We start from the raw sequence: 26620 nt of genomic DNA, 5'->3' as shown, positions 1-26620 counted from the left end.
CACAGGGGTCCCCACCGGGCACAACACCGTGGCGAATGGATGTAAGAAGGCGTGACGGCGCTCAGCCCTGGCCGTGGGCTCAGCCTGTGACGGCTGGAGGTGGTCTGCAGCACCGCGTGCGTGGGGCACAGGAGACACTGGGGTCTTTCAACTTCACTCACAACAGCCAACGACCACTCTCATGGGACCTGAGACTGTAAGCCACAAAATGCCACAGACTAAAAGGTACTGATTTAAGGGAGGGTAAGTGGAGTTTTTTGTTTGTGGACTTTTGTGGTTTTGTGTTTTCCATAACAAGAGGTGGAGAGGAGCCTGTGAAGGTCGGAAGATCTGCAGTTTGGAAGCCACGAGTGAGTCAAACCAGCAGTTCAACCGGCAAACTACACAGAGCCTCCTCGTCCTCCCCCTGCTTCGTAGACAAAAGGACCAAGGCTCACTGTAAGAAGGGAGACTCAGACGTCCAGCCAAAACTGAAAAACTAACTGGTGGATCAACATTATACAAAAGATTGTTTTCTTGAGAAAAGATCAGTAGTCAATACAATCTTCCAGACTCCCATCTGAGCCTCTGATTAAAAACTCAACATTTATGTGATTTCCATTTTTTGAACCTCCAAGGAAACCCAAATAAGTTACTTAGAGGCCACTTCTACCCCAAAGAGATTTCCAAAAGGCTATATTTAAATCCGGATCAACATGAAAATCTTGGGTCTGGTCTGCTGATGTCAGAGCCTCCTGAGGGCCCTGCACTGAGGCCAAGTGCCTCCATATCCAGGACAAGTGAGGCTTCTCGGTTCATGAGTCACAGGACCTCCTTTTTAGAAAAGTAAAATGAAAGACCAATCAGCAGGCACTTGGAAGAGGTTTCCCCAAGTAAGAAACTAGAACGAATGCGAGCTGCTGGTGTTTGGGGCGCTGGGAAGCTTCAGGGACTCCGTGGCTCAGTGCTCTTTGACTTTCACCCATTCTTGGTAATTTTCATTAAGACCACACCAGCGGATGCTAAGCCCCAAAGGTTGACTAACAAGGACCCGTGCGACTGGGGGGCAGCAATCCAGATGCGCAAGACACAAGAACGGACACGGAGGGTCAGGAGGAGACGCCAGGTCCCCACACCCCGGACATACCATGGAAAGCGCCGCGGTCCCGCCACCGCGCATTCGCACACCGAAACGGGTTGGCGGCCTCGACCCCAGAGCAGCTCCAGCCGCACGGACCATGGGTCCAACGGGAGCCGACCGGCAGACACCCCAGCGGTCTCGGGAGGCAGTGTTCCCCGTGCCCGCCAGCCACACCCCTGTTGCCCAGCAGTGAGCGCGCAGGGGCGGAGGTGGGAGCCACGGTGCTGACCACCGCTCCCTCCCCCGGCTCTTCTGGTTTAGACTCTCCTCTCAGGCCCTGCACACACAGGACGTCACTCCCACTCCCTGCCCTCGGCCCACCCTCCTCGCCTCCTCCCTGCAAACGCTCCTGCGAGCCCCGTGCCGAGCACAGCCAGCCCTCTGTCCGGATGCAGCAGGGCCGCCAGCTTTCACACCCTCACATGCCTGGACTACTTTCCCGAGCCGGAGGCAAGGCTCTGCGCACCGGCCCTGCGGATCCTCATTTGTAGCCAATGGTACATGCACACTTGACGCTGCCGGGACGCAGCAGGGCCCCGACCTCGGGCGGTAGCGGGCATGCACGTGGACCCTCCCCTACGTGTACATCTAACGCCGCCTGAACTCTGACAGCCCACGGGCGCGAGCAAAGGGCGGTCAGCGGCAGCGAGCCCTGCCGGACACAGCGCACTCCCGCATGGCCCAGCTCGCCCAGAAGCGCCAATGGCCAGCGTAACTTACCCCCAGCAGGTTGCGGGGCACATAGCCCTCCTGGTCGTGCAGGCGCGCCCACCACCACTCGGTCTCCTCCTCGTCCTCCCGGCGTATGACGGTCATGCAGTCCCCTTCTCGCATGGGCAGCTCGTCACCATTCTGAGGCTCATAATCCCAGAGCGCATAAAGGACTCCTTTGTTCATGATGCCCATTTTCTCCTGAACCCCTGAAATGACAGGAAGAAACCACACAGGACACGTGACTCAGACTGTCCACTCTTCCAACCCTTGGCTCCACAGAGCCAAAGGAGGGGAACCAGGCAGGCGCAGGGAAGCTGGAAATACCACACAAAGCACCCCGTGAACAAAGCCGGGGGGGGGGTTGTCCCATGAGACGTTAGTCTCAACGATCCTCTCTAAGGCAGCTCAGAAACTAGTCGTAGTACAGAAACTCCTGCAAGCCCAGGAATAAAAATGAACTGTCCAGGCTATTAGAAGAGTGAGCACTCTGCCTGTCGAATTCCAGCCACCCCTGAGCGTGGGGACCAGTGGACTCTTGACCTGGAACCTACAGCAGCAACCGTGACAACAGTGTCTACTGAGCAGGCCCTGCCCATTTCCAAGTGAGGAAAGGGAGAAAGAGAAAATTGTAAGATACGTTAGAACGCGGAAATATTTCAGACATGATCGAGTCAAGTCTAAAGTCATGAGGATCCAAATTCTAGAAGATACGGAAACCCACAAACGTCCACTTTCACTGTAGTGACAGACTTGCACGTTCAGCCCTACTTTGCGCTCCTCCACTCTCCCCTCACCGGCACAGGGCAGGTGCAGGGAGCCCAGGGGCGGGCGCGGGGGGGGGGGGGGCAGGGGGCAAGTGCAGGGCAAGTGTGGGGGTAGGGCAAGCACAGGGTAGGGGCGGATGCAGGGTGGGCACAGGGCAGGCACAGGGCGAGCACCGGCCAAGTACAGGGCTAGCACAGAGGGGGTGCAGGGTGGGCACAGGGCAGGGGCGGGGGGCGGATGCGGGGCCAGGCGGGCACAGGGCGGGCACGGGGCGGGCACAGGGCAGGCGCGGGGCTAGGGGAGGGGGGCAGGCACGGGGCCAGGTGGGCACAGGGCGAGCGTGCGTGTGGGTGTGGGGTGGGCACTGGGCACCGTGGGCCAGAAGGGTTAGTCCGGTCAGGAGGCCCGAGCACTCCAGAGCTAACGGTTACTGTTTTCACCTTTACCGGTTTAGAAAAGGCAGGAAAGTATCAGCTTGCCCCTGAATAGTCAGATTTTTCAACTTCTTGTAGACACTGAACGTAAATACGAACTTATTATTCGTCTATCAGTTACGACGATGGAGCTCTGGGCAAAACTGACACAAGACACGGAGCTGCTCTCTTCCATCAGAGGCTCTGCTGACTAAGGGTCAGGCTTCTACTAATGGGGATGCTTACACTTCCAACTTCCCTGTGACCGTGAGCCCCATAAGGGTGATGCCCTGAACGAACTTGGACTCCATCAGGCTGGAGTGGGAGCAGGGAAGGGGCAGGAGAGAAATGGGGGCACTGTGGTTTGCTTAAACAACAGCTCTCCAAAGTGTCAGTGAGATTATTCTGGGCAAACCTGAATGACTGTAAAATACTAATTAAAAGATATTTGGTCAGAATTAGAAGATCATATTCTAATAAAAAAATAACTTCATTCTCATTTCCAAGAAATCATCAAGAATGGAAAAAAATTTCTCCTTACTCTACTATTCACCGAAGTAAGAGTTTAAAATTCTTTTTGAGGGGTCTGAACACATGCTTGGTATCACGGGTCACTGGGTAAGCGAACCGAAGCCACGCGGGCTTTCACCCCACGTCCAGCAGGGGTCAGAGGCGGACATGGCGGGAAAGGAACTAGGCGTGTGTCCCTGGGACCAAGTGCCCCTCCGGGTGGACCGTTTGTAACTGCGAGTGAACGCGCGCCCCGATGCTCCAAGGTAGAACGGAGGGACAGACGCAGCAGATGCAGCCGTAAGCGGGGCAGACAGCAAGAACCAGCGACACCACACAGAGGAGGCTCCAGAACAACTGAGAAAGGACACGCAAGCTGGAGAATCACAGCATGACTTACTTCCCAAAAACGGCAAACCCAGGCGTTACAGGATTCATTCCCAGGTGATGGAGGGATTTTTAAAAAGCAAGGAATGATAAACGTGAGGAAGAAAACATTCAAGGTCAAGGTCGCAGCTGCCACAGGTGTGAGGGGCCACGTCCGGGCGGGGCCCCCAGACCCGACCAGGGAGAAGCCAGGCCGTTGCCATTTCAACATCTACAGCAGAGACACGCTTTCTTGGAGTCCATGATACATTCCATAAAGTAAAGCCTCCGATCAGACGTCCCTACTGTTTTTAAAGATCATATTCCATAATTAAGTAAAGCTCAAGATGGCCAATACAGCTCATATGACAAAGTATACATTAATATCTTAAGAGTAAAATGTCAGTCTATCAAAATTATCCCCAATCCAGAGATCGAAACAGGAATGAGGGGTCACCCTCCGTGCCCACAGTGAGTGTAAGAGCTGCGAGGTCACCGCGCCGGCCCGGAGCCTGAGAGCAGCCCGAGAGCCGGGACGCAGCCACGCGGGGACGCAGGCTCACCAGCCTCATGCCCTTCCACTACCAGGCGGAGCAGCTTCCCGGAGCACGAGCGGAATGGCGTCCTGGCACCTGCTCACCGCCTCTCCTCAATTCCACTCCAGCCCAGCTAGGAAGAGTTAAACTCCCTCAACTTGTAAGGGTCGTGACCAGAAATGTGACCTGACAGACGCCCATCTGACACCTGAAGTCCCTTGTTCTCTAGGATCTGAGCTGATGTTCTCCCTCAGAATCATAAACGCAGAACGAAGACAACAAAAGAGAAAAATGAGCTCTGAAACAGGCGCTGCCCTTCCTTCACTTTATGACAAGTCTGATCCAGTGGGAAATGCTGGGTCCGCAGTGGAAGGGGGTTCCACTCGCAGGGGCCCAGTCTCAGGCCCGCACGGGGACAGGGGCCGCGGGGCGGGTGGCCAGTCTCAGGCCGTCCCCAGCAGGGCCCCTCGGAGGCCCACGCACAAGAGCTGCATTCATCTGGAGCATCAAGGCTGCCCTGTTCTCAGTGCCCAGGACTACGCACAACACAAAAACGGTTTCCTGGTGATGAAACACTGAGCAAACCATTCCCCAGAAACAGGGCAGACGCGCCGTCAGCGGCGCATGGCGTGGGACGGTTACAGACCGTAAAGGAACTGTGAGCACTGGCTGTAGCCCTCCTCCATCTCCTCACACTTGTCTGCGGCGGTCTGCAGGTCGCTGTAGGTCGTGGCGAACACGGCGGCTCCGGACTCCACCAGGAACTTACACACCTGCACGTTGTTGCAGGAGGCCGCGCAGTGCAGCGGGGTCCTGTGGAGCGACACACAGCAGGCTACAGGTCTCCCCGCACGCAACACCTATGGCCCGACTGCCCGTGGGGACCATGCCGAGGTGCACCGTCTGGGCCCTTCTGCTGAAAACCAACGGGTAACACATGGATCCCTGAGCCCACGGGAGGAGAGCCGGGAGGACCAGTCGAGGACGGGCCACCCTAGGCGCTGCGCGGGGCAGCGCAGAGGGCGAGAGGAATCACGGACGTGAGCGCAAGGACGTGAGATGCGTGCAATGGTCTAAACGGGGCGAGATGTTCTGGAACACCTGCCCCCATGTCCCGGGCAGCGTGGAGGGCGCAGCAGTCTTGATGGCACAGGCCGTCACCCGAAACAGGTGCGCGGCCATACTCCCTCCCCGGTCGCACTAACGAGGGAATTGGGTCGCACACAGAAAACTGCCTTTACCTAACAGTTTGTAGGGTCCAAACTGAACTTTAATTGCGTAAAGCTTTGTCAATTCGATACAGACCAGAAAAGCGACTGTGAAATACGCACATCTGTTTGTTAAGGCCGCGGGCCGGCAGGAACTTACTGATGGCCTTACGGAGAGTCCCTCCAGCCGCTCACATGTCTACCGCATGCTCTGAGCGACCCGACTCACAAAGGAGGAAGAAGAGCCTGCACGTAGCTCACAGAAGGACTGCGGCGTGTGGCCCAGGCCCGATCGCACAGACTGCACGTATTCACCCTTTTCGTCCCTCCCCTCATCATCCCATTCCTTTCATGTGTAGAGTCTCCAAAACCACGTATTCCCCATCCTGCACCCCAGAACACTGCCGGCCAAAGTCTGGTGAAGATCACTGCAGATTTTTTAAGTGCACAGCTTTTCTAATAGTGAAAAATTACATAAAACCTAAACTGCTAATAATAGGGAAACAAAGACATGATTACACATTAAGAATTTGTTTTGGGGCGCCCGGCTGCCTCAGGCAAGGGAGTGTGCAACTCTTGATCTTGGGGTCATGAGTTCGAGCCCCATGCTGGGTACAGAGCTTACCTTAAATAAAAGAATTTGTTTTCCTTAAATTATAAAGTTAAACCAAAAAATTAGGCTACAAAATATACATATATGCAAATTTGAAGGGACTAGATTAAAAAACGGCTGTTTACCTTTAAGAAATTGTATATATAAAAAAGTTTTTTTGTATGCTTACAAAAAAAAGCATAAATTTATACTTTCTTTAAAAAGAAAAAAATTACAAAATTTACTCTCTGTTCTGTTACAGTTATCAGGCATGACCTTATCAGGACCCCTTGTTTCAGTGTGTAATAATAATCCATTATCTTATGAAGACTGCTTGTCATTTACAACAATGTGTCCTGTGTCTTACGCACATAACCGTTCCACAGAACGCTCCATGAAAAATGGATTCCACGGTCAAAGACACTTGGGAAAGGCTGCAAACTCTGCTTCCCTCTTGCAGACGCACGGTGGACATCAGTGTACTGAAGACGGGTGTCACCGGGCTCGCAGAACTGGGCTTGACCCAGCATCTCTCAAACTCGCCAAGTCGGCTATGTCTGTGACACTTGGTGACATCTCCTTATCACTCAACTACGATACTTTATAAAGCTGTGCGTGCTTCCAGAACGGGAGTGAGAGGAGCGTCACACGGGGACACACGTGGGCGCCGGGGACTTACCATCCGTCACTGTCTGCGGCATTGACGTTCACACCAAACTGCACCAGGAACTTAACGATTTCCGTGTGGCCTGCACACACAGCGTTGTGCAGAGCCGTGATGCCCTCGTCATTGGGCAGGCTCGGGTCATCAACCTGTGACATCGAGACCAAGGGGGACCGTCACCGCTCAGGTTACTATCACCTGGCTCTGCAGGATCAAGTGTACAAAAACAGCCTCCTGTGGGTTGTTGTTTTTTTGTTTGTTTTTTAGTTATAATTAAAACCTCTAGGAGCCAAGATGACTACACCAACTTCAAGTCTAGAAATAAGACCGCCAGAACAGCCACGTTAAGTAGGCGCTCATTGTAAAAAGGTCTTAAAAATGAAGAGGTGCTGGGAACTATTTTTGGTTAGTTACCCTCTGGCCCCCACCACAAATTAGTGTCTGAGAAGGTGTATTTGCCATGGAAAGGAAAAAAGGTCAACTAAGAATATTTTAAATAGTAGGCTTCTGAAAATAGGGACCACATGTGCAACCTAACACCGCAAGTCTGCGTCCACCCAGGAGCAGCTATAAACGGAAGGGAACTGTCTCCCCGGACAGAAAAGTACTCAGGAGGAACCCTGGGGAAAACCGTACTTCCGCGTCACCCCAAACCCCACAGTCACCTCAGCGCAGCCCCATGTGTGAGCCTGTGTGAGCACGCTCCGTGTCCCTCCCTCCCTCTGCGTCCCCTCTCCACACCTCACCCCCACCCCCTCTAGAGGAGCTTCCTAAGCAGAGGAACGTTGTATTCAAGAATCTACGAATCCAGTCATACCTCATAAATAATTCTCTGTACAAGGTCAAATTCTCCCTCCAAAGACGAATCCAGAAGCAAAGCAAGGGGGTTGAACTTCACCCTCATCCCGTGGGCGATCCGTTCCGAACCAGTTTTACGCAAGTTTGTCCTTTTGCCCTGCAGAAGAGAGGCAGGATGTAAGGACCCCGATTGCAGCGAGCAGGCCTCGGGAAAGGGAAGAGGAGCATCTCAGCTGCAGAAGTAAAAGGACATTTAAAAATCTCTAGCAGCACATTTTATTGACATACAACGTTACCCAGAGATGCAGCTAAACCACAATACGCAGCTTTTACTGAATACACACACCACGAGGTCACATGGGAGTGACACCACAGCGGGCCTTCTGTGGGGCGTCAAATCAGCCGAGACTGGTCTTCAATTCCCTATCTGATCAAGGTTGGCAAACCTCACACAATTAATCAGGCAAAGGCACACTCAGGGTTATCATGGCCAATATTTAAAGCACTCGTGGACTCCTCACAGAAACCCTGTGACCCCATTCTACAGATAAGGAAGTTAAGGCGCCCAGCCAGGAACACCAGAGCTGGGATTTAAATCCAAGTCAGCTGGCTTCTCCAAATACCTTCCTTTCAACCACCTTCCTTGGGGAAAAGCACATAATTATGGGAACAATACATATTATCAGCCTGTTTTAGGTACACTAACGAGAAACCCTTCCAGTCTTCAAATGCTACCCCTATCTTATACTCAGAATTTAACGTGCCCGGCTAGCTCAGTCGGTAGAGCATGAGACTCTTATACTCAGAATTTGACTATCCTCCAAGATCCACGAGCAAATTCGTCAAGCCTTTCGACTATTACAGCAAAATTGTTAAAACTGATCTAACAACCCATCAAGTAAGTCTCCTACACGCGCCCAACAAAATGGAAACGTTTCCTGGGGCGCACCGTGCTACGCAGCCTGGTCCTTATTTTATTTTGGAAGCGGAAAACTACCAAGGTTTAGAAAACATCAAGTGGCCGTCACTCCATTTTACAAACATGAGACGACTCAACTGCTGTTGTTTCTTGGAAACAAGAAGTGTAAACGTTATGTGGCCATTTACAGGCAGGGCCCTGCACACGCTCGCCAACGAGCCTGACACAGGTGCTTTGGTCCCACTCATTGCCAGACCAGGAGGAAATCGCTCCCCTGGGACGACAGGAACCAACTGTGACACTGGACCCACAGTCTCCTCTGTCCCTGGGAGCGTGAATCATTTGGACCTGACAACCAAAGCGGGGGACACAGCAAACATAGGTGTGATTCGTCTCTCCTTCCCGCGAGGTTAGCACCAGTCGAGGAGAGCCCTGAGCCAGGACGGACAGGACACAGCGCCATTTCCAGGGCTAACCTCCATTTACACCCTGTCCCCTAGAATCCAGCACGTGCCATATAAAACCTGTAAGCAAACGTCCACAGAAATCCGGAAGTCACAACAAATCAGGATGATCATTATCTCTGAATACCATTACATCTCAAAGATGCAATAAGGGATCAAACACATAAAGCACTTTAAAAAGATCCCTACAATATGCAGTTTTGCTATGGTCTTTAAAATTCATGGTTTGGCATCCTACAGAAACACCTGAAGAGGTCAACTTTATTTAAGGACACCTGGGATTTTGATCCTCTCTGACTTCAAAGGAACACGACAGACTCGCAAAGGCGTAACAATCGCAAGGCGTGTGTGCCCAAGTCAACACACGCACAGCCTGGGAGGAAGGGCAGCCGGGGCTCAAGCGCACCTCAGGGGTCCCCTGCGTGGGAGGAGAGGAACAGGCTCGTCCTGCCCCCATCTGTCCTGAACCCTCCCAAGTTTATCAACGTTGGAAGTTTGAGGATCCCCCAAAACAGTTCATTAAAGATACACGTCACTGTGGCGGGAAGAAGAGTGTGAAAAAGTGATGTCACCAGAGAGGAAAGGGCACCGTCTGCCTGATTTCACAGAGCTGGTCAAGTGAGGGAGTTTCCGAACCAGGTCTCCCCCTTCCCAGCCTCGCCGGTCTCCCCAGCAGGGACCGCCCGCAGTGGCGTGTGCTTTGTATTGTAAGAACCCAACTCTGCCTCTTCACAAAGAGAAGGGTTCTTCCTAAAAAATAAAGATGTTCTTTATCCTGAATCTGCCAAATTCTTACAATACTTCTGAGATCCACCGAGTGCTAAGGGGGCCATAAAATAAAAGGAAAACCATAGACATGTCAGTGACCACGGGCAATTCATACACAGACCATCTTTTGCAAATGGCTCTGAGAATGTGTGCATTTCCCTGGGTCTTGACAGTCAACCACCTGGAAGTCTTTGACAAGTTCGGTGGGGGTGGGGCTCCTAAAAGGACTGCGAGACACCACATTACTTACAGGAGGCAGAGACACCTGCCCCGTGATTTCGGGTGGACGCATGCTGCCCGAGTCTTCTCCTGGCCCTTCTGGCTCCCCAGATGGGTATGGTGGGGGCGGGTACGGGGGGTACTCCTCCAGGTACACTTCCAACAGATGGGGTGCCTCTGCACTTGGTTCTTCTACACTGTTCTGGAAATCTGGGCTGCTGTCTGGGACTCCTTCGGGCACATAATCGAGGCCAGGGGAGAGGGCTGGCGTGTCACTGCTCTCAGAACTGGCGTTCCCCACGTCCTCTGGGGACACTGGCTCAGGAACCAGAGAGACCGCCTCCTTCTCTGGCTCCACGTGTAAATACGGATTCTGGATTTCTACGGGGCTTTCAGAGTCAGCCACCACTGATGTCGGCTTGGACGGATATGAAGGGACGGAGATGGTCTCCATGGCAGCGATGGTGGTCCTCTGGTACAGAAGTTTCTGGATATTTGGCCCATTTGGACCCTCTGGCTCCGTGATCGAGCTCCGTTTCTTGAGCGGCCGCGGCGCGTTGGACAGTTTTTTCCGCAAGGCTTCCAGGTCGGCGTCGCTCTGGTTTCGGTAGGGGTTGGACAAGAAGGGCAGCAGTTTGGTCGGGCTGAGTGGCCGAGGAATTCGTTCGTTCTCATGGCTCTCCTGGCCTGAGGACACGGGCTCCGCGTCGGGCTCGGGACTGCCAGGCTTGCTCTGGCCACTGGAGTACACGTTCTCCGGGTGCTGCTGCTGGCTCTGGGCTGCGGCAATCACAGGCTTGCCGTATACTGATTGGAAACGGAAACAAAGCCCCGATCAGGATTAAATCAAACCGGCAAGTGACAGACACAGGGCACAGTACTTAAAGCCTCCTTTAACTTTAGTAACTACATGGCACCTTGCAACACAAGTCATTTTTTTTTAAGATTTTATTTATTTGAGAGAGAGAGAGAGAGCACGAGAGGGGGGAGGGTCAGAGGGAGAAGCAGACTCCCTGTTGAGCAGGGAGCCCGAAGCGGGACTCGATCCCGGGACCCCAGGATCATGACCTGAGCTGAGGGCAATCGCTTAACCAACTGAGCCACCCAGGCGCCCAACACGACTCATTTTTAAGAACAACAAAGGACTGGGGCGCCTGGGTGGCTCAGTCATTAAGCGTCTGCCTTTGGCTCAGGTCATGATCCCAGGGTCCTGGGACTGAGCCCCACATTGAGCTCCTGGCTCATCGAGGAGCCTGCTTCTCCTCCCTCTGCCTCTCTCCCTGCTCAGGCTCTCTCCTCTCTCTCTATCTCTATTGCTGTGTCTCAGATGAATATAATATTTAAAAATAAATAAATAAATAAATAAATAAATAAATAAATAAATAAAAGGACAAAGCAAGACTTCCATCTCCGCACAGTAAACCTACCACAGAATGCAAACCCTCACTGATGGGAACGTGCACCATTATTTTATGTACCATGAAGAAAAACGCTGCCATTGTAACTATAAGAAATCACTGGCTGTAGCATACAAACTTAAAATGTCAAAATACGAAAACAACGTAAAAAAGCAATGGAAACGGGCAATCTTTCCTGCATCCAGATTAAAACTAAACACGCACCGCCCTCTCTTTCCTTGTCTCAAAACTAAATCACTGGGGGAAATCGTACTTGGCTTACAACATTATTAAGAACCCCTTTTATTTACCAAAACTATTCCCCTTATCATTCTGATTCTATCAAAACTACCCAATTCCCAAATTACTGCGTCAGGCAGTCCTCACTGAAGCCGACAGCCACGGCACGTATGTAAATTCTTTGTTGTCTGGTTACTTGCGGGACATTGCAGGGCACAATTACATGCTGATTTCATGACCAGAAAGCCAACCTTATTCAATTAAAACAGGATGAACTTGATTCTAGTTTTATAAACGAGGGACTCTTAGAAAGAACCCAAAAGATTACCAGACTCTAAGTCTTTCTAGGTTTTTATAGCTAACTAGCAGCTGCATCCTCATCAAAAGAACTTAAAATACAGTCGAGAACGTGAGCTTTACAAACATCGGGGGCAGTGTCCCGTCGTCCACCCCCAGGAGCACCTGGTGAACCCCGCAGAGAGGACACCGTGCAGCGCACCGTGGGGACCGCGTGCACCTCACTCCTAAGGAGCTCCGGGGAGCGGGGGACAAAGATAAGAAGCAGCCTTAGAACAAAAGAATCCATCAACGTTGCTGTTCGCTGACAGGTGACCGCTCTGGCGCAGGACTTGGCCGCACTGAGCGCCAGTGAAAATGAGACCCAGAAGCTCACCAGTCGAGAAGTGCGGCCCTCTGGAATGTGTCTTGGTCAGTGTGCTCTGCACGGTCTGCTGCAAGTTTTTTCCGGGAGCCTGATGCTGTGTATACATGGAGTATATGGAGCTTGCTGCCACGGTCTGGGGTTTTCGGAAGGGTGGGAGAGGGGTGTCTTTGGAAGGCTGAGGAGTGAAGGGCCGGACGGCGGCGGCCGGGGGGCTCTCCTGCTTCCCAGCTGGAGACAGGGCCTGGCCAGCCGAGGGTGCGCCGGGGGACACCACGACCCTCTGCTGCTGCCCCGTTTTCGGCCTGTTTCCCACGGACGCAACAGCTGCCGACAACTGCTGACGGTTTCCGTCTGGCTTCATGTCTGATGCTGACTGACTTGTTTGCCCAAAATACGGCAAATTAATCTGTTTTGGTTTTGACGGAACAGGAGGTGGTACTTTAGCCACATTTTTATTGGCGGCCTGAAACACACACACATACAAAGCAGTTACAACACTGTCCAAGTGGGTACATAGCACGTTCTAGATAACCGAATTCTGCAAATATAAATGTACGCCGAGAACATCAGCTCTACATTTTCAAGTCATGAAAAACGTGTAGGTCGCTGCACTGAACTACGTTTGATAAGGAACCTGAGGAACGCACTAGGATTCCCGCCCCGCAGGCCTCTTCCTGGTCGTCACCTCCCACGCGGGAGCCTGGGGTGCCCGCTCAGGGACTTTAACTGCCACTTCACATATTCACAGACGGCCCCAATAACCCAAAATCATCCTCACTCACGAGAACATCACAGCACTGTGGTCAAAACACCTAACAGGGAGCAGGCCACCATCACCCACTGCTCAAAGGCTGGGATCCTAACGGTCACAGAAGATTCACCACCAAACTGTTACTGACACAACCTCGGCTCCAGATTCTGAAGACACAAGGTCGCTGGGCTGCACAAATATGACGTGCTTCAGCGCCCTCCTGGTTCCCAGAGAATCACACGAAATGGGAGCCAAGAGCAAGTATGGCAGCCTTTCTCCCATACGGTGTGAGACCACAAACACACTCAAGCTGCAGAACTCAAAATGACAGAATTCTATTTTCTAATCTTCCAGAAATACTTTGGTTTTCCCTGCTCTCCCTCAACACGACAGTCTCTCTCTTCTAAGGAGCACACACAGAATTACCACTGAATGTTAAAGTGAGCCATTCTTCGCACCTGCGCGTCCCGCAAGATGTCCTCACTGCTCTGGTTTTTCCTCAGAGCCCCAAAGGGGGACGGGGCGGCAGACTGGTCCACCGTGTCAAACATCGAAAAGGGGCGCACTTTCTTCTCCTTCTCCCTCAGAGGAACCTCTCCGTCATCAGCTGAGGACAGAAAAAAAGCACATGGATATTCAAGCCATTCGTAGTAAGACTTTTTTCACATAGAAGGTTCTCTCTCCTCAATCGCTTTGAAACCCCACACCCGAGACATGCTTCCCTGTTTTTCATTAAGCTCACTGGAGAACGGCCCAGATGTTACAATGCTAGAACTTTAACTCCGCAGCTAAGCGAAGGTGTTCTGGAAATGAACACTGCTCCCCAGGTTTACCACGCTAGAAAACAAACTAAAGCCGACTGAGGGGACACCTGGGTGACACAGATGGCTGAGCGTCCAACCCCTGGTTTTGGCTCAGGTCATGATCTCACGGTTGTGCGATCGAGCCCCACATTGGACTCAGCAGGGAGTCTGCTTGAGATTCTCTCCCTCTGCCTCTGCCCCTCCCACCCATACACTCTCTCTCTAATAAATGAATCTTAAAAAAAGAAGAAGAAGAAAAAGAGTATAGGGCGCCTCTCAAATGCCAGAACAGAACCCCACCTTGGTCTGGGGCACCCCCTGAGCTCACAGGCACAGAGGCTTGGCTCGCGGAAATGTCTGCACTTGGGGGGCTCCAGTCGGGGCCGAGTGGATGGATTTTAGAGCCTAGAATGCAGAAAAACAAACACGGTAAGCCGGCACTCTAAAGAGATTTTATTCTCCCCATTAAACTTATTTAGAAAATATTAGACTTTAGATTTCTAATTTAAACTTACTGAAACAAATTTAAGATTAATTGTAGTAAACAGAAAATCTGCTTGAACCAGGGAGGACACCCTGCTTCTTACTGGTACAAAACCATCACCATCATTGTCAGAAAACAACTTCCAGTTTCGCAGACCAAGGGCTCCAGGGCATATCTTACGCACCAGTGATACACAACAAAAAGGCAGAACTGTGGACACCAACCAGTCCCACAGGTGGGGACGCTCTGCACGGGTTTTCTCTACACAGACACGGAAGCGTCAAAGTCCTAGCTTTGTCCTAACAGGAGCAAAACAGAAGCAGTTCTTTCTGCAGTGAAACCCAGACCCGGTGGCTCTATTGCTTCACACTGGTAATTACGGCAAAATAATCGCAACTGTAAAGCTTCTGCATGTGACAGTGACTGGCTGCTACTTCTTCTTGCAGGGGTCTGAAAGAGGACGTTTTCATCCCGCTTCTCCTACAAGCCTCCCTTCATCTACGACTCCTGTCCCGAAACTCTGGCTCGCACCTCCCCCCACACCGAGGACTACCCAGGCGCCAAGACCACTAACACTAGGCACTTCCGTTATGGTCACTGTGAGCTTCCAGAAGGTTCACCTTCATTCTACAAAGTGCTAGCAAGCGAAGTCTCCTGCGTAAGCACGTACGCACACTGAGCACCACCGGTCGGCAGAACGCACTCCCCAGCTCGCCTTCTGTAAAGATGACACCCCAAACACGTACGCGGTGTTTTCACACAAAAGGAAAAGGGGTCGAGTTATCAACATCAGAGAAAAATGTCCTCATTAACAAGAAGGAATTCAAAACTACCTTCATTGCAGAAATAGCGTATTTCATCTCATTTCCCAAACAGAACTGCATTATTTAGGGTTAAGAAACGTATCACGGCGCTAGCAAAAACCACAAGGAGATTCTCAGGATTTAAACATGAACAAGGGCGAGGAAGACATTTTTTTAAACCCCAACCTGGGAGTAATGACGGTGAGGACGCGGAGAATACGCTGTGCGAGGGGCTGGAAGTGACCCGTTTTACCTTTAGTCTGGGAGGCGGCCCCAGATCGCATGTTGGGCAGCGTGTGTACTTTGAGCGGCCCTTCCGGAGCCTGCGTGGCCAAGGAGCCGTCCGGCAGAGCGGGCTTCACCACAAGTTCGGGCCTCGACGGGACGCGGGGCATCGTGGATGACTGGATGTAGGGGCCCACCGCGGCCACGCGACTGGGCGCCGGCAGCCCTTGCGGGGGCAGGTTCCCATCAGATGAAACCTTAGGGAGAGGCGCGGGAGCATGACGAGTCTGACGGCATTCCAGCCAGAAGAGGCCGTGACATTTGCTCATTAGCTTCAGGGTCTCGCCCCCCGCGCACAAGAGACGCCGCAGACCAGCCCCACCCCGGCCGGAGTGGCGGCCCTCGCTCTGTCCCGAGCAGGAGGCCCTCTGCCCGGAGGGGACCCGGGCGCGGCTCCAGAGGCGGCGGTGCACGTGACCCGTGGGGCGGCCGGCGGCCACCTACCGGGAGGCTCTCCTTGTGCTGCAGCGCCGCCTTCTTCTTCCACAGCCGGTCCCGCAGCTCATTAACTCGCTTGTCCATGGCTGCCACCTCTGAATTGCGCTGATTCAGACACTCGCGCTGCTGCTGCAACTTGGCATTCTGCTCCTGATTCAACGTGTTCCGTAACTGAATAAAATGGGGGGGGGAGCCAAGGGCCAGGAAGAAAAACTTCTCAGATAATCACATGCTTGACTATTACATAATTCCTAAAGACGTACGGTCCCCCCACCCGTCCACACTTCCATCTTATGGTTTAAAACCGTCAGCCCACCAGCTGTGGTCATAAGGAATGCCTGTGTCAGGTGCTCTGAAGTTTATTCTAGACTCTCTGGGGTTTACGTCCCCCAAATCCCCACTTTAAGGAAAAGAAACCAAAATCCCGCCCTTGCAGCCACTTCCGTGGTGACTGTGTCCCTGGAGTGGGCCGCACCTGCAGCTCCTTGTAGAGCCGGTCGAGCTCGGCCGCGGCAGAACGGCTGTCGTGCCGGCCGTCCATCCTGCCGTTCTTGAGCATCTCCAGCTGTCTGGTCAGCCCCTCCACTTTGGACACAGCCAGAACGAGCTCCCTCTGCTTTTGCTGGAACAAACTGTTCATTTGCTCAATCTCCTCCACTAGAATGAGAACGAGAAAAGCAACAACAGTTGAAAAGAAAAATGAGAAAGGAGCACTCCCAGGCAACCGGGCTTTACAACAAACTTCCTAACAAAAAGTACAGACGTTTTTCAGAAATGTCCTAGAACCAACCTATTTCTTTTACAAGCAACTGAAATCCACAGAGACATTTCTAAATGTCCGTGCCTCCCTCTGAACAGATCTCTAGCAGAATTTGTGTTATAAATATTATTAAGCTCCAGATTTTAGAAACAGTGAAATTTACTTAGAACTTTTAACCTCAGTTTTACAGTGGTAGAGGCAGCTATTAAATCATGAAAATTTTAATTAAAATGGCATTGTAGGGGCGCCTGGGTGGCTCAGTCGGTTAAGCGGCTGCCTTCGGCTCAGGTCATAATCCCAGGGTCCTGGGATCGAGCCCCACATCGGGCTCCCTGCTCAGCGGGGAGCCTGCTTCTCCCTCTCCCTCTGCCTGCCTCTCTGCCTACTTGTTCTATCTCTCTGCCAAATAAATAAATAAAATCTTTTTTAAAAAATGGCATTGTAATAGAGGGGCCTATTATATGAATAAAACTCCTTGCCTTCATCAAATTTTCAGTCAAAAAATACTTAGAAAGAAGAAAAAAATAAACACCCTACTAGTACATTTTTCCAAAGGTAACGTGAAAACCTTGTCTAAAACACCCAGCAGCAAAGGGGAATCCTCTCGGGTCCCCTCCCTGTCCGGGAGCTTTGTACTATCGCTCAATAAACTTTGCTTTGCTGCCCATCAAAAAAATAAAAATTAAATTAAAAAATAATGAAACACCCAGCAGCTAAATCCAATTCACAGGCACCAAGAGCATCAAAACTGCAGGGAATCAGGCTTTGAAAAAGCTTGATTCTAAAGTTGCCTACACGCACAGCCTCGGCTTACTGTCACTCAGCACGCAGTGCTCTAAGTGCCCGGCACCCGCGTCCCCGCGTCCGCCCACCCCCCACACACACACACACCCGCGTCCCCCCGCGGAGACTTGAGCGCTGGCAGGGCCCCTCTGGGAGCGACTCACCGAGTCGGCCATTGCTCAGCCTCTTCTGCTCCACGTGGCCCTTCAGGGCGCGCACCTTCTTTAGCTTAGCCTCCTGGTTCTCAGCCATCTCCTTCAGCCTCTTCAGCTTCTCCTGCTCAGCAGCTTGTTGCTGCTGACGCTGATCTTGCTGTTTCAAAAACTTTAAGCGCTGTTCCTAAAGATGGAAGCCATCATCAGGCCTACCCTTTTCAACAGGTGTATCACGGCCCCAAACGAACCCAAGCACAGCCGAGAGGCCAAGGCAGGGGGCAACCAGCCATCCTGCACGCTGCCCCTGAACCACCTTGGACAGGAGTGAAAGACACAGCCTCTGGGCCCCAACCCGACTTTCTCTTGGGGGAAAGACCCAGGAAGGAGCAATTTTATTCCCAGTGGTTCCTCTGCAGCAGGTGAACAGTGATCCCACAGTTAGTTCTCATGAGGGGCAACTATGAAGTTAGGACGAGCTCACGCAGAAACGGGAGGCACTCACTATAAAGGCGGCTTTGCAGTCAGATTTGGACTCACAACCCGAGCTCTGAGACCCTCACCAAGGACACGGGTCGCCTTCTTCGGCTAAAAACAGGGTGATGGAGAGCCTCGTAGGACCGCGGTAAGGAGTAAATGAGATGTGAAGGGCACAGAACCCTAGATGGCCAGGGCACACTCAGCACACACACTTAGCGAAGAGCTGAAGAGCCCTCAGGCCTCAGAAACCTACACTGTAACATTTTGTTCCTAGTTTGCCTTCCTCTCAGGCCATGATCCCGGGGGTCCTGGGATCGAGTCCCATGTCGGGCTCCCTGCTCGGTGGGGAGTCTGCTTCTCCTTCCCTGCTTGTGCTCTCCCTCAGTATCTCTCTCTCAAATAAATAAATAAAAACTTCAAAAAAATGTGAGTAACAGAGCCACACAATTTATAATCAAGAGTACACTTCTCGGACTAATATGCCTGAAACATAAATAACACAAGAACAGTTTCAAAATAAGATGCTGAGGTTAAAGATGTATTCTATTACTCAGCCTTTTTACTTCCAATTTATGTCCCTGATACTCAAGAAATGGTGCATCAGCATTGCAAGGGAGCTTGTCAGAAATGCACAATCTCAGACCCTGCACCACAGTCCACCCCGGCTCCGGTGAACTTACGATCACCATGGGCGTGGTCAGCTGCAGACACGGGAGTGTTCAGACCAGGGTGGTGGATGAAAGGCCGTCCGCCACCCATGTTCATACATCACACAGCCACCCACAAGCTTACGTCTGTGGCGGCTTTTGTGCCATGACCGCGATGCTAAGAAGCCTGCAAAGCCCACAGTACTGACCACCAGCCTTTATGGAGGAAATGTGAGGACATCTGGGTCAGACCACAGCCTACAGCCGGCGGGAGAAACAACAGGGAGACTGGTGTGGATGGTAACGGAGAGGCTTCTCATATTTTACCTCTTCGAGGCCGAGATAAGGACTAGTCTGTGGGGGCAGGATGTCCCAAATAAAGGCAAGCAGCCTGTTATCGGTGCCACATGACAGAAGGGGACAGTGTTAGCACTGGTCAACGTTACAAGTCCCTCTTGCTGCAGTAGGAATTCAGGATAAGGCTAGCCCAGAGCAGTTCCCTCTAGCAAAGTCGGAGGGTTCTTTATGCCTTTCCTGTTTTCCCGATCACAACATAACATGGTTAACTGTGATCAGAACCAGGGGTCAGGAGATCCTGAGCAACTGGGATGATGTAAGGATCTCTACAAAATGCTATGGTAAAGAGAAGAAAAGTGCCACAGAGCAGGGAACTTGTGGGTTGACAGGATCAACCTGTATCTTGAGGTCACTGGCTTAACAGGGTGCATGGAGACAGCTCTACACACGCCCCCACAGAGGGGCCTGTCCAGTCTTTACAGGACCTTACCTTCGTAGCCAGCATTTGCTGCTGGGCCTCAATCTGCTGCTGCTGGCGAGATGCCATTTCCTGAAGCTCGGCAAGAGTCAGATCCATCCTGGGGCTGTGAACCTGCACATGAGAACACAAAGAATCCAGCTGCAAGACGAGCATGGACAGAGACCCCTCCCTCAGAGGCCTGTGCAAGCTTCCCCTGAGCCCCTCGGGACACAATTAGCCAGTTTTCTTCCATAACATGAAAGAGACTACTAATTTTTATATTAATATCCCCACAATGACTTATTAAGTTTCGATGGAAGACATACTAATACACAGACGAACACTCTTTTAAGTTATAAATGTAAAAATTAAAGTCTCAATATATTGTCTGTGACTGAAATGGAACAATTTAGAATTACCTTGTTCTGAACTTAATTTATACTAGAAAAATAACGTTGGATCACAGTAAACGTGATATTGGGGCACTGGCAGCTAACCCAGAATATAGGCGTCGGAACGACCTTTAAAAATACTGCACTAGCAAGGAAATTCAAGACAGAGTTATCAGAACAAACAAGACGTCTCCTCTGTTCAGCATGGCCCATGGTGTTCTAGCTAGTGCAGGAGAGTGAGAAAAAGGCGTGCGCTGTATCCAGTTTGGGAAGGACAGACAACACAGTCATCCGTGAGGAAAATGGTGTAGAATCCACAGAGGAGCTACCAGAACTAAGAAGTTTCTAGCAAGACTGCAGGATAAACGATCCTGATGCAAAAATCCACTATATCTCTTATGTTAACAACTAGAAATGTAAAAAAAATTTTAAATACCATTTACAGTAGCATAAACCCCACAAAGTACCGAGGAATCAACTTACCAGAAGATGTACTAGACCCGCGCCCTGGAAACCCACAGCCCCGAGAGAGAAGGCGGCCTGCATGAACGGCGGTAAACCGTGGCGCTCAGTCACACCATGTTCCTCACGCGACCGGACGACACGACTTAGCTTGCCTCGGGGCCCAACACAGGTAGTGCTGACGTCAAGCCAGAAGAGCAGAGAGCACTGACAGACCCGCACATGTACCAGGCAACTGACTTCCAACAGAGGTGCAAAGGCACTGAAGTGACAGAGTCCTTTCAACAAACACGGTTTGGTCAACTGGATACCCATCTACCCATGGACAGAACTTGAATTCTCACACCACATCCAAACAGATCATAAAATGCAATGTAAAGTAATAGTACAAAACTTCTATAATTGCTCAATTATACTTTACCAAAATTAAGAACAAGTCACAGACTGGGGAAAATATTTGCAAATCATATACCTAATAAAGGACCTGGATCCAGAATATGGAAGAATTCTCGAACCCAGTACTAAGAAAGCAAACAAACCAACAAAGGAAAACATGAACAAAAGATCTGAACAGATACTTCACCAAAAAAGATACACGACTCGCAAATAAGCTCATGGAAACACACCAACATCATCAGGCATTAGAGAAATACACACTGAAGCCTATTCGCCCAAATTGAAAGGACTGACCCTACCAAATGTTGGCAAGGATGTGGAAAACCTGGAACTCTGATGAAAATGTAAAATGAAACAATCACTTCGGAAAACAGTCTGGCAGCTTCTTAAAAGGCGAACGCACACCTGCCACATGACCCTGCACCCCACTCCTAGTATTTACTCAAGGGAAATAAAATATGCCCATACAGAGACTTGTACCCAAATACTCATTACCGCTTGATATGGAATGACCAAAAGCTGGAAACAACCCCCGTAACCATCAAGAGAGAAATGGATGAACAAGCTATATCTGGACAAGGAAAGGCCTCTCAGCAATAAAAAGGAACCAACTACTGATACACATGAGACGGATCGAAATAATGATGCTGCGCAAATTCAGACAAAAAGACTACATACTGCATGCCTCCATGTATGTAAGATTCCAGAAAATAAAACTAATTTATAGTGACGGAAAGTGGACCCGCCAGGGGTCCCTGAGGATGGGGAAGAGGCAGAAGGACACGAGGGAGCTCTGGGGATGATGGATATCCTCACTACCTTGGCTTCACAGGTGTATATGCGTGCGAAAACTGACCAAATTGTGTACTCAAACCATGTGCCACTGTGATAGGCCAATTATACTTCAATAAAACCCAGTGAGGGGACAGATACAGTGTCAAGATGCATGCAAATCCTGTCAATGGCTAAGACCACGTTGTGCTCACCCTTATAGGAGCTTTTCATCCTTGTAGGAAAACCGTAGGATCTCGGAAGAGAAACAAGGAGAATTTGGGGAAAGGCAGAACATGAACAAATGGCCTGGATTCTCCCATAAATTCATCCTGGATTTTGGGGAAGACGACACAGCTAATCCCTAACAGTATTAAAAATTCTGAGCTTCGAAAAGAAAATGTCTATAAGGTACCCCCCAAAGATACTTGCTAAAATTCACATGCAATAGCAAGAGCATGAACATGTACTTTTTCATTCTACTAAAGCGATTATAGCAAAAACTAAAATCGTAAAAAATAAATCCTCCCTCAACCTCATTTACCATTTGTTTTGCTCTGAATTTGCAGTATATCCAGCATCTAATTGCTCTCAATAGTCAGCCAAGCAGAGATCATGAAAATTAATCCTTTCTAGGAAATACATTTGAAACAACCCTTTAAAAAGCACGTCATGATCTCAGGGTCCTGGGATCCAGCCCCACATAGGGCTCCCTGCTCAGCGGGGAGTCTGCTTCTCCCTCTGCCCCTCCCCCTGCTTGTGCGCACGCCCACTCTCACGTGCGCGCTCTCTCTCTCTCTCTCTCCTCCCACATCTCTCAAATAAATAAATCTTTAAAAACAATAAAAATTAAAAAGCGGTCCTCCCTCAAAACCCACTGAGCAACAAAGTGGCAAGGGCCATCCTTCATAAGCGGTGAGTAACAAAGTAGCAAGGGCAGGAGGGAAACGTTACCTGAGCAGCTGCTCGACTCGCTCTAGCAGCTCAGCACCAACACTTACCCCGTTCTCCTTCCTTCGGTGCTCACCAGGGGCTTTCACACCATTTCTCTTTACACTTGGATCCTGAGACCGTGGTCCACTCACTAAGCACAAAATTCAAAAACGATGCATTAACACTAGAGCTGGCAGATCCTGTAAGTACTGGCCCATCTCTGAGCTCTGCGATTCTTGCTCCTGGGTATTTAAGTAGAAAGCAGACGGTAAACAAAATATTTTCTCACAGCAATGGAGTGAAGGTCTCATAGTTCTGCCTGCTTTGAAAAACCTCACTTGGAACGGCGACCAGTCAGCACTAGACGGTACTGCGCTAACCTGTACTTCCCAGAGATTAGCAAACGCAGTATCTCCCAGGAAGTTTTAGATTAAAATTTCTTCTGAATTAAACATCTATTATACCGGGGCACCTGGGTGGCTCAGTCGTTAAGCGTCTGCCTTCGGCTCAGGTCATGATCCCAGGGTCCTGGGATCGAGTCCCACATCAGGCTCCCTGCTCTGCGGGAAGCCTGCTTCTCCCTCTGCCTGCCGCTCCCCCTGCTTGTGCTCTCTCTCTCTCTCTCTCTCTCTCTGACAATCAATCAATCAATCAATCAATAACATCTATTATACCTACTTAGCACAGATTCCCATGCCAATAAAGGTCTGTCCTCAGAGCCAGGTATGACACACACACCTATCTCGAATGCATTAGCTTTATTTTTAAAATACCGTTCAATTCTCTGACAACAAAGCTCAGGTAATCTGTCACATTTCTTCAAGAAAAAAAATCTACCATTTAGGAATTATTGATTTCTTTGCTGCCTCCAAGAGAGAGCCCTGAACCAGCTGGAGCACGTTCAGGGCACCATCATGGTGCCAGGAGCTTGAGAAATCGCTCACATCCGTGCTCAGCGCAGGTCCTGGCTAACCGGGGACGAGAGCGTGGCAGGCCCACCCTCACCCACAGTCTGCACAGAAAGGCTCCCACCCTGCTGGGCGGGCGGACACTGCTGTGTCCCCGTTGAAACACCGTGTGGCACTGGTGTTTGGGGCGCTGTGAACACAGCTGCATCTTCAGACTGTATTTCTCACCTTACAGACACACTGAGACAGCCCTGCTGAGGCTCTTGAATAATTTAGCCGCTAGGTATACAGAAGATATGAGAACTGGGAGGTGAACGGGTCCAAGTCAGCTTCCTCCAAGAGGACGTATGCAGTAATGTCAACAAAGGACAAAATAAAAATGTGATGTAGATGCCCATTTAAAATTACAATGGCAGCAGCTTAGGGAAAAAAATAAGTGCCGATGTAAAGTAAAATCAGAGACACCAGTGATGCACGTGGCCTCTGACGGGTCAGGCCACCCGAGTGCTAGCGCCTCTCCCTGCAGAGTGCAAGAGTCCACACTAAGTCACGCCACACTTAACAATTTCTAATTGCCGGCCACCATATGGACATGTATATTAAAGCAGAAAAACTGAGATGTGTTACGATAATTAACATCTGTAACCTATATTCCTGCTCCCAAGAACAATGTGCTGAGGTCACAAATCCTCAACTTCCCATTTTAAAAGTGCTCCCATTTTGAGAAATACCTAATAATCCTGCTCAGGGAGCGGCTTCCCCACAGATGTGACTGGAAACGAGGCTGCGGGGTCCCTGGGATGGCTGCACCCTCAGGCCCCAGCTTCTCCCAGCCCACCGCTCCTCCCCCGGCACAGCACGGATCACCTTCTGCCTCCTTCCCTCGTCTACGCACTCCGGTGAGAACCCTCAGTCCCCACAGGTGTGAGCACCTGACTCCCACATCCTCCGTCCCACGTGACTTCCATCCGAAGCTGGCGTCTCCGCCTCTAATTCCAGCTCACTTCACGGCCCAAACGGGGCCCTCATCACCTAGAAGTGCTCTCTCTCCCTCTGCAATCTTAAATTCAGACGTTCTCCTTTCTGACCCTAACTTCCTCTCACTACGCCTGCTCATGAGCCCGAGACGGCAGCCCCTTCCCCTGCCCACCGCCTCCTCGCCCCGTCCACTAGCCCTCCTCTGAATTGGGCCGGCAAAACCCCAACCCTGGGTCAATCCAACCATCTTCTTACAACTGTCCAGGCTGCCGAGCGCGGCTGGAGGGAAGGCCCCCTGGTTTTGGGGTCTGTGGCCTCACGTGGCCCCCAGCAGCCTGGCCCCCCTGGCAGACGCTCCCCCGCTCCCCACAACAGCTCACGCTGACCTCTACCCCCTCCTACCCCATGGCCACCCCAGAGAAAGCCATCGGACAAGAAGCCCCTCCACCTGATCCCACAAGGCTCAGCTCTCTCTTGCTCGGCTCCCCCCGAACGCAGGACCCTGTCTCCCGGGCTGAGGGCACACCTTCTCAGGTGCACATGCCCTCTCCCACAGTTCAGCCTCCTGCTCTGGGGACTCCTTTCCACCCGATCCTCTCCTCTTCAAACAAAACAAATCAAGGGACACTGCACCCTTTTCTCCGAGACAGTCAGGTCTTAGAAGCTGACCTGTCCTCCCACCTCCATGTCCCTTCCTGTCCTGCACCCCTCACGTCACCTGGCTCCTGATCTCTCCCCATGCCTCCTATGTGTGCCAAGTCCGCAGCTTTGCTCGGATTCACACAATGCTACCCACCTGTGTCCCTGCCGGGGGGCCGTTCATGACGAAGGAAGAAACGAACTTCACTCCTCTGACCACCAAACCTCTGCAGAACATCAAACATCCGCTCATTATCAGCAACTGGACGTTCTAAAGGAAACAAACAGAAATCACATGATTTGCATGTACAAGAAAGAGCATTTACCATCCAACCTTCATGCAAATTATGCCTGTAGGAAATACTGAGCATCGTAGATGCTTTCTTCTCATTAAAAGAGCCCTTAGAAATAAGCGCCACAGATTTCCCACACACACAGTCGGTGTCGAGCCAGCGGGCACTGGAAAGGGGAATGCGTCTGGGCCAGCCGCCAGGGGCACAGGAGTCTAACTCAGTGCTCCTGACTGGCCACAGGCTCGCCGTTGAACTCCGGGGGTTGCAGAAGTCTCTGTAAACTACTGGCCTCTCAGGTCCCTTCTAACTCGAACATTCTAGGGTTCTCTAAATATAAACGAGAAATTAAAAATAACTTTCTAAATAAATAGCTTGGGGGCGCCTGGGTGGCTCAGTTGGTTGAGCGTCTGAGACTCTTGATTTCGGCTCAGTCATGATGTCAGGGTTATGAGTTCAAGCCCCACCGTAGGGCTCACTCAGCGCACAGTTGGCTTGGGATTCTCTCTCCCTCTGCCCCTCCCCCTGCTCACGCACATGTGCTCTCTAAATAAAATCTTTAAATAAAGTCTAGTCCTACTATCTCTTAGGCTATTTTTAAACTATAATTCTATAAACTATGTTAAAAAAATCAGACATACCCACTTCCAAACAAAAGGCTATTTACCGCACTAAAAATACAGCTGGCCCTTGAACAGAATGGGTGTGACCCACCCCAGGCTCACCTATATGGGAATTTTTTTGATAAATACAGTCCAGTCCTGAAATGTATTTTCTGTTCCTTACGATTTTCTTTAAAAAATATATATATATATATATATATATTTATTAGAGAGAAAACACGTGTGGGTGGGGGGAGGAACAGAGGGAGATGGGAGAGAATCTCAAGCCGACTCCTCGCTGAGCATGGAGCCCAAGATGGGACTCGATCTCACGACCCTGAGATCATGACCTGAGCTGAAACCAAGAGTCAGATGCCTGACTCACTGAGGCACCCAGGCGCCCCACGATTTTCTTAATAGCACTTTCTTCTCTCCAGCAAACTCGATTGAAGAATGCAGAATATAACACATGACATACAAAACGTGGTCAGCAGAGCTTCAAGGCAACACTAAGCTGTAAGGAGTGAAGTTTGGGGGAGTTGGAAGTCCTATGTGGATTTCTGACTGCACGAGGAGGGGTCGGTGGCCTGAACCCCCACATTGTTCAAGGGCCAACTGTGTATCTATTTGGCCTGTCTTCCGGTGAGGTTGCCAGTTGTGGAACTTCTCTCGAGACAAAAGGAAGAACACAGGATATTCTAGTAGATGGGAACTTCAGGAGAAATCATGTATCTTAAGCTGCCCTCGAA

General features: G+C 50.9%; 1 protein-coding gene across 6 annotated transcripts in view; it reads right to left on the bottom strand.

The window, feature by feature from the left end:
- TP53BP2 (tumor protein p53 binding protein 2) overlaps positions 1-26620 on the bottom strand; it is a 54148-nt gene that overhangs the window by 953 nt on the left and 26575 nt on the right. For 3 of the 6 annotated variants that reach the window (XM_027611752.2, XM_027611755.2, XM_027611753.2), the window contains 15 exons: positions 25137-25250; positions 22523-22605; positions 19531-19632; positions 17629-17803; positions 16397-16578; positions 15928-16092; positions 15452-15680; positions 14212-14316; positions 13567-13715; positions 12367-12820; positions 10088-10863; positions 7706-7843; positions 6904-7037; positions 5071-5237; positions 1841-2040 (listed from right to left, as the gene is read on the bottom strand). In XM_027611752.2, the coding sequence (XP_027467553.2) occupies positions 1841-2040; positions 5071-5237; positions 6904-7037; positions 7706-7843; positions 10088-10863; positions 12367-12820; positions 13567-13715; positions 14212-14316; positions 15452-15680; positions 15928-16092; positions 16397-16578; positions 17629-17803; positions 19531-19632; positions 22523-22605; positions 25137-25250 (3173 nt within the window). The other 3 variants (XM_027611754.2, XM_027611757.2, XM_027611758.2) reach the window with 3 other exon arrangements.

This window comes from Zalophus californianus, chromosome 10 (assembly GCF_009762305.2).
Source record: "Zalophus californianus isolate mZalCal1 chromosome 10, mZalCal1.pri.v2, whole genome shotgun sequence".
Classification (NCBI taxonomy): Eukaryota; Metazoa; Chordata; class Mammalia; order Carnivora; family Otariidae; genus Zalophus; species Zalophus californianus.
Note: the sequence above shows the minus strand (reverse complement) of the source record. Positions and strands in the feature narration are given on the sequence as shown.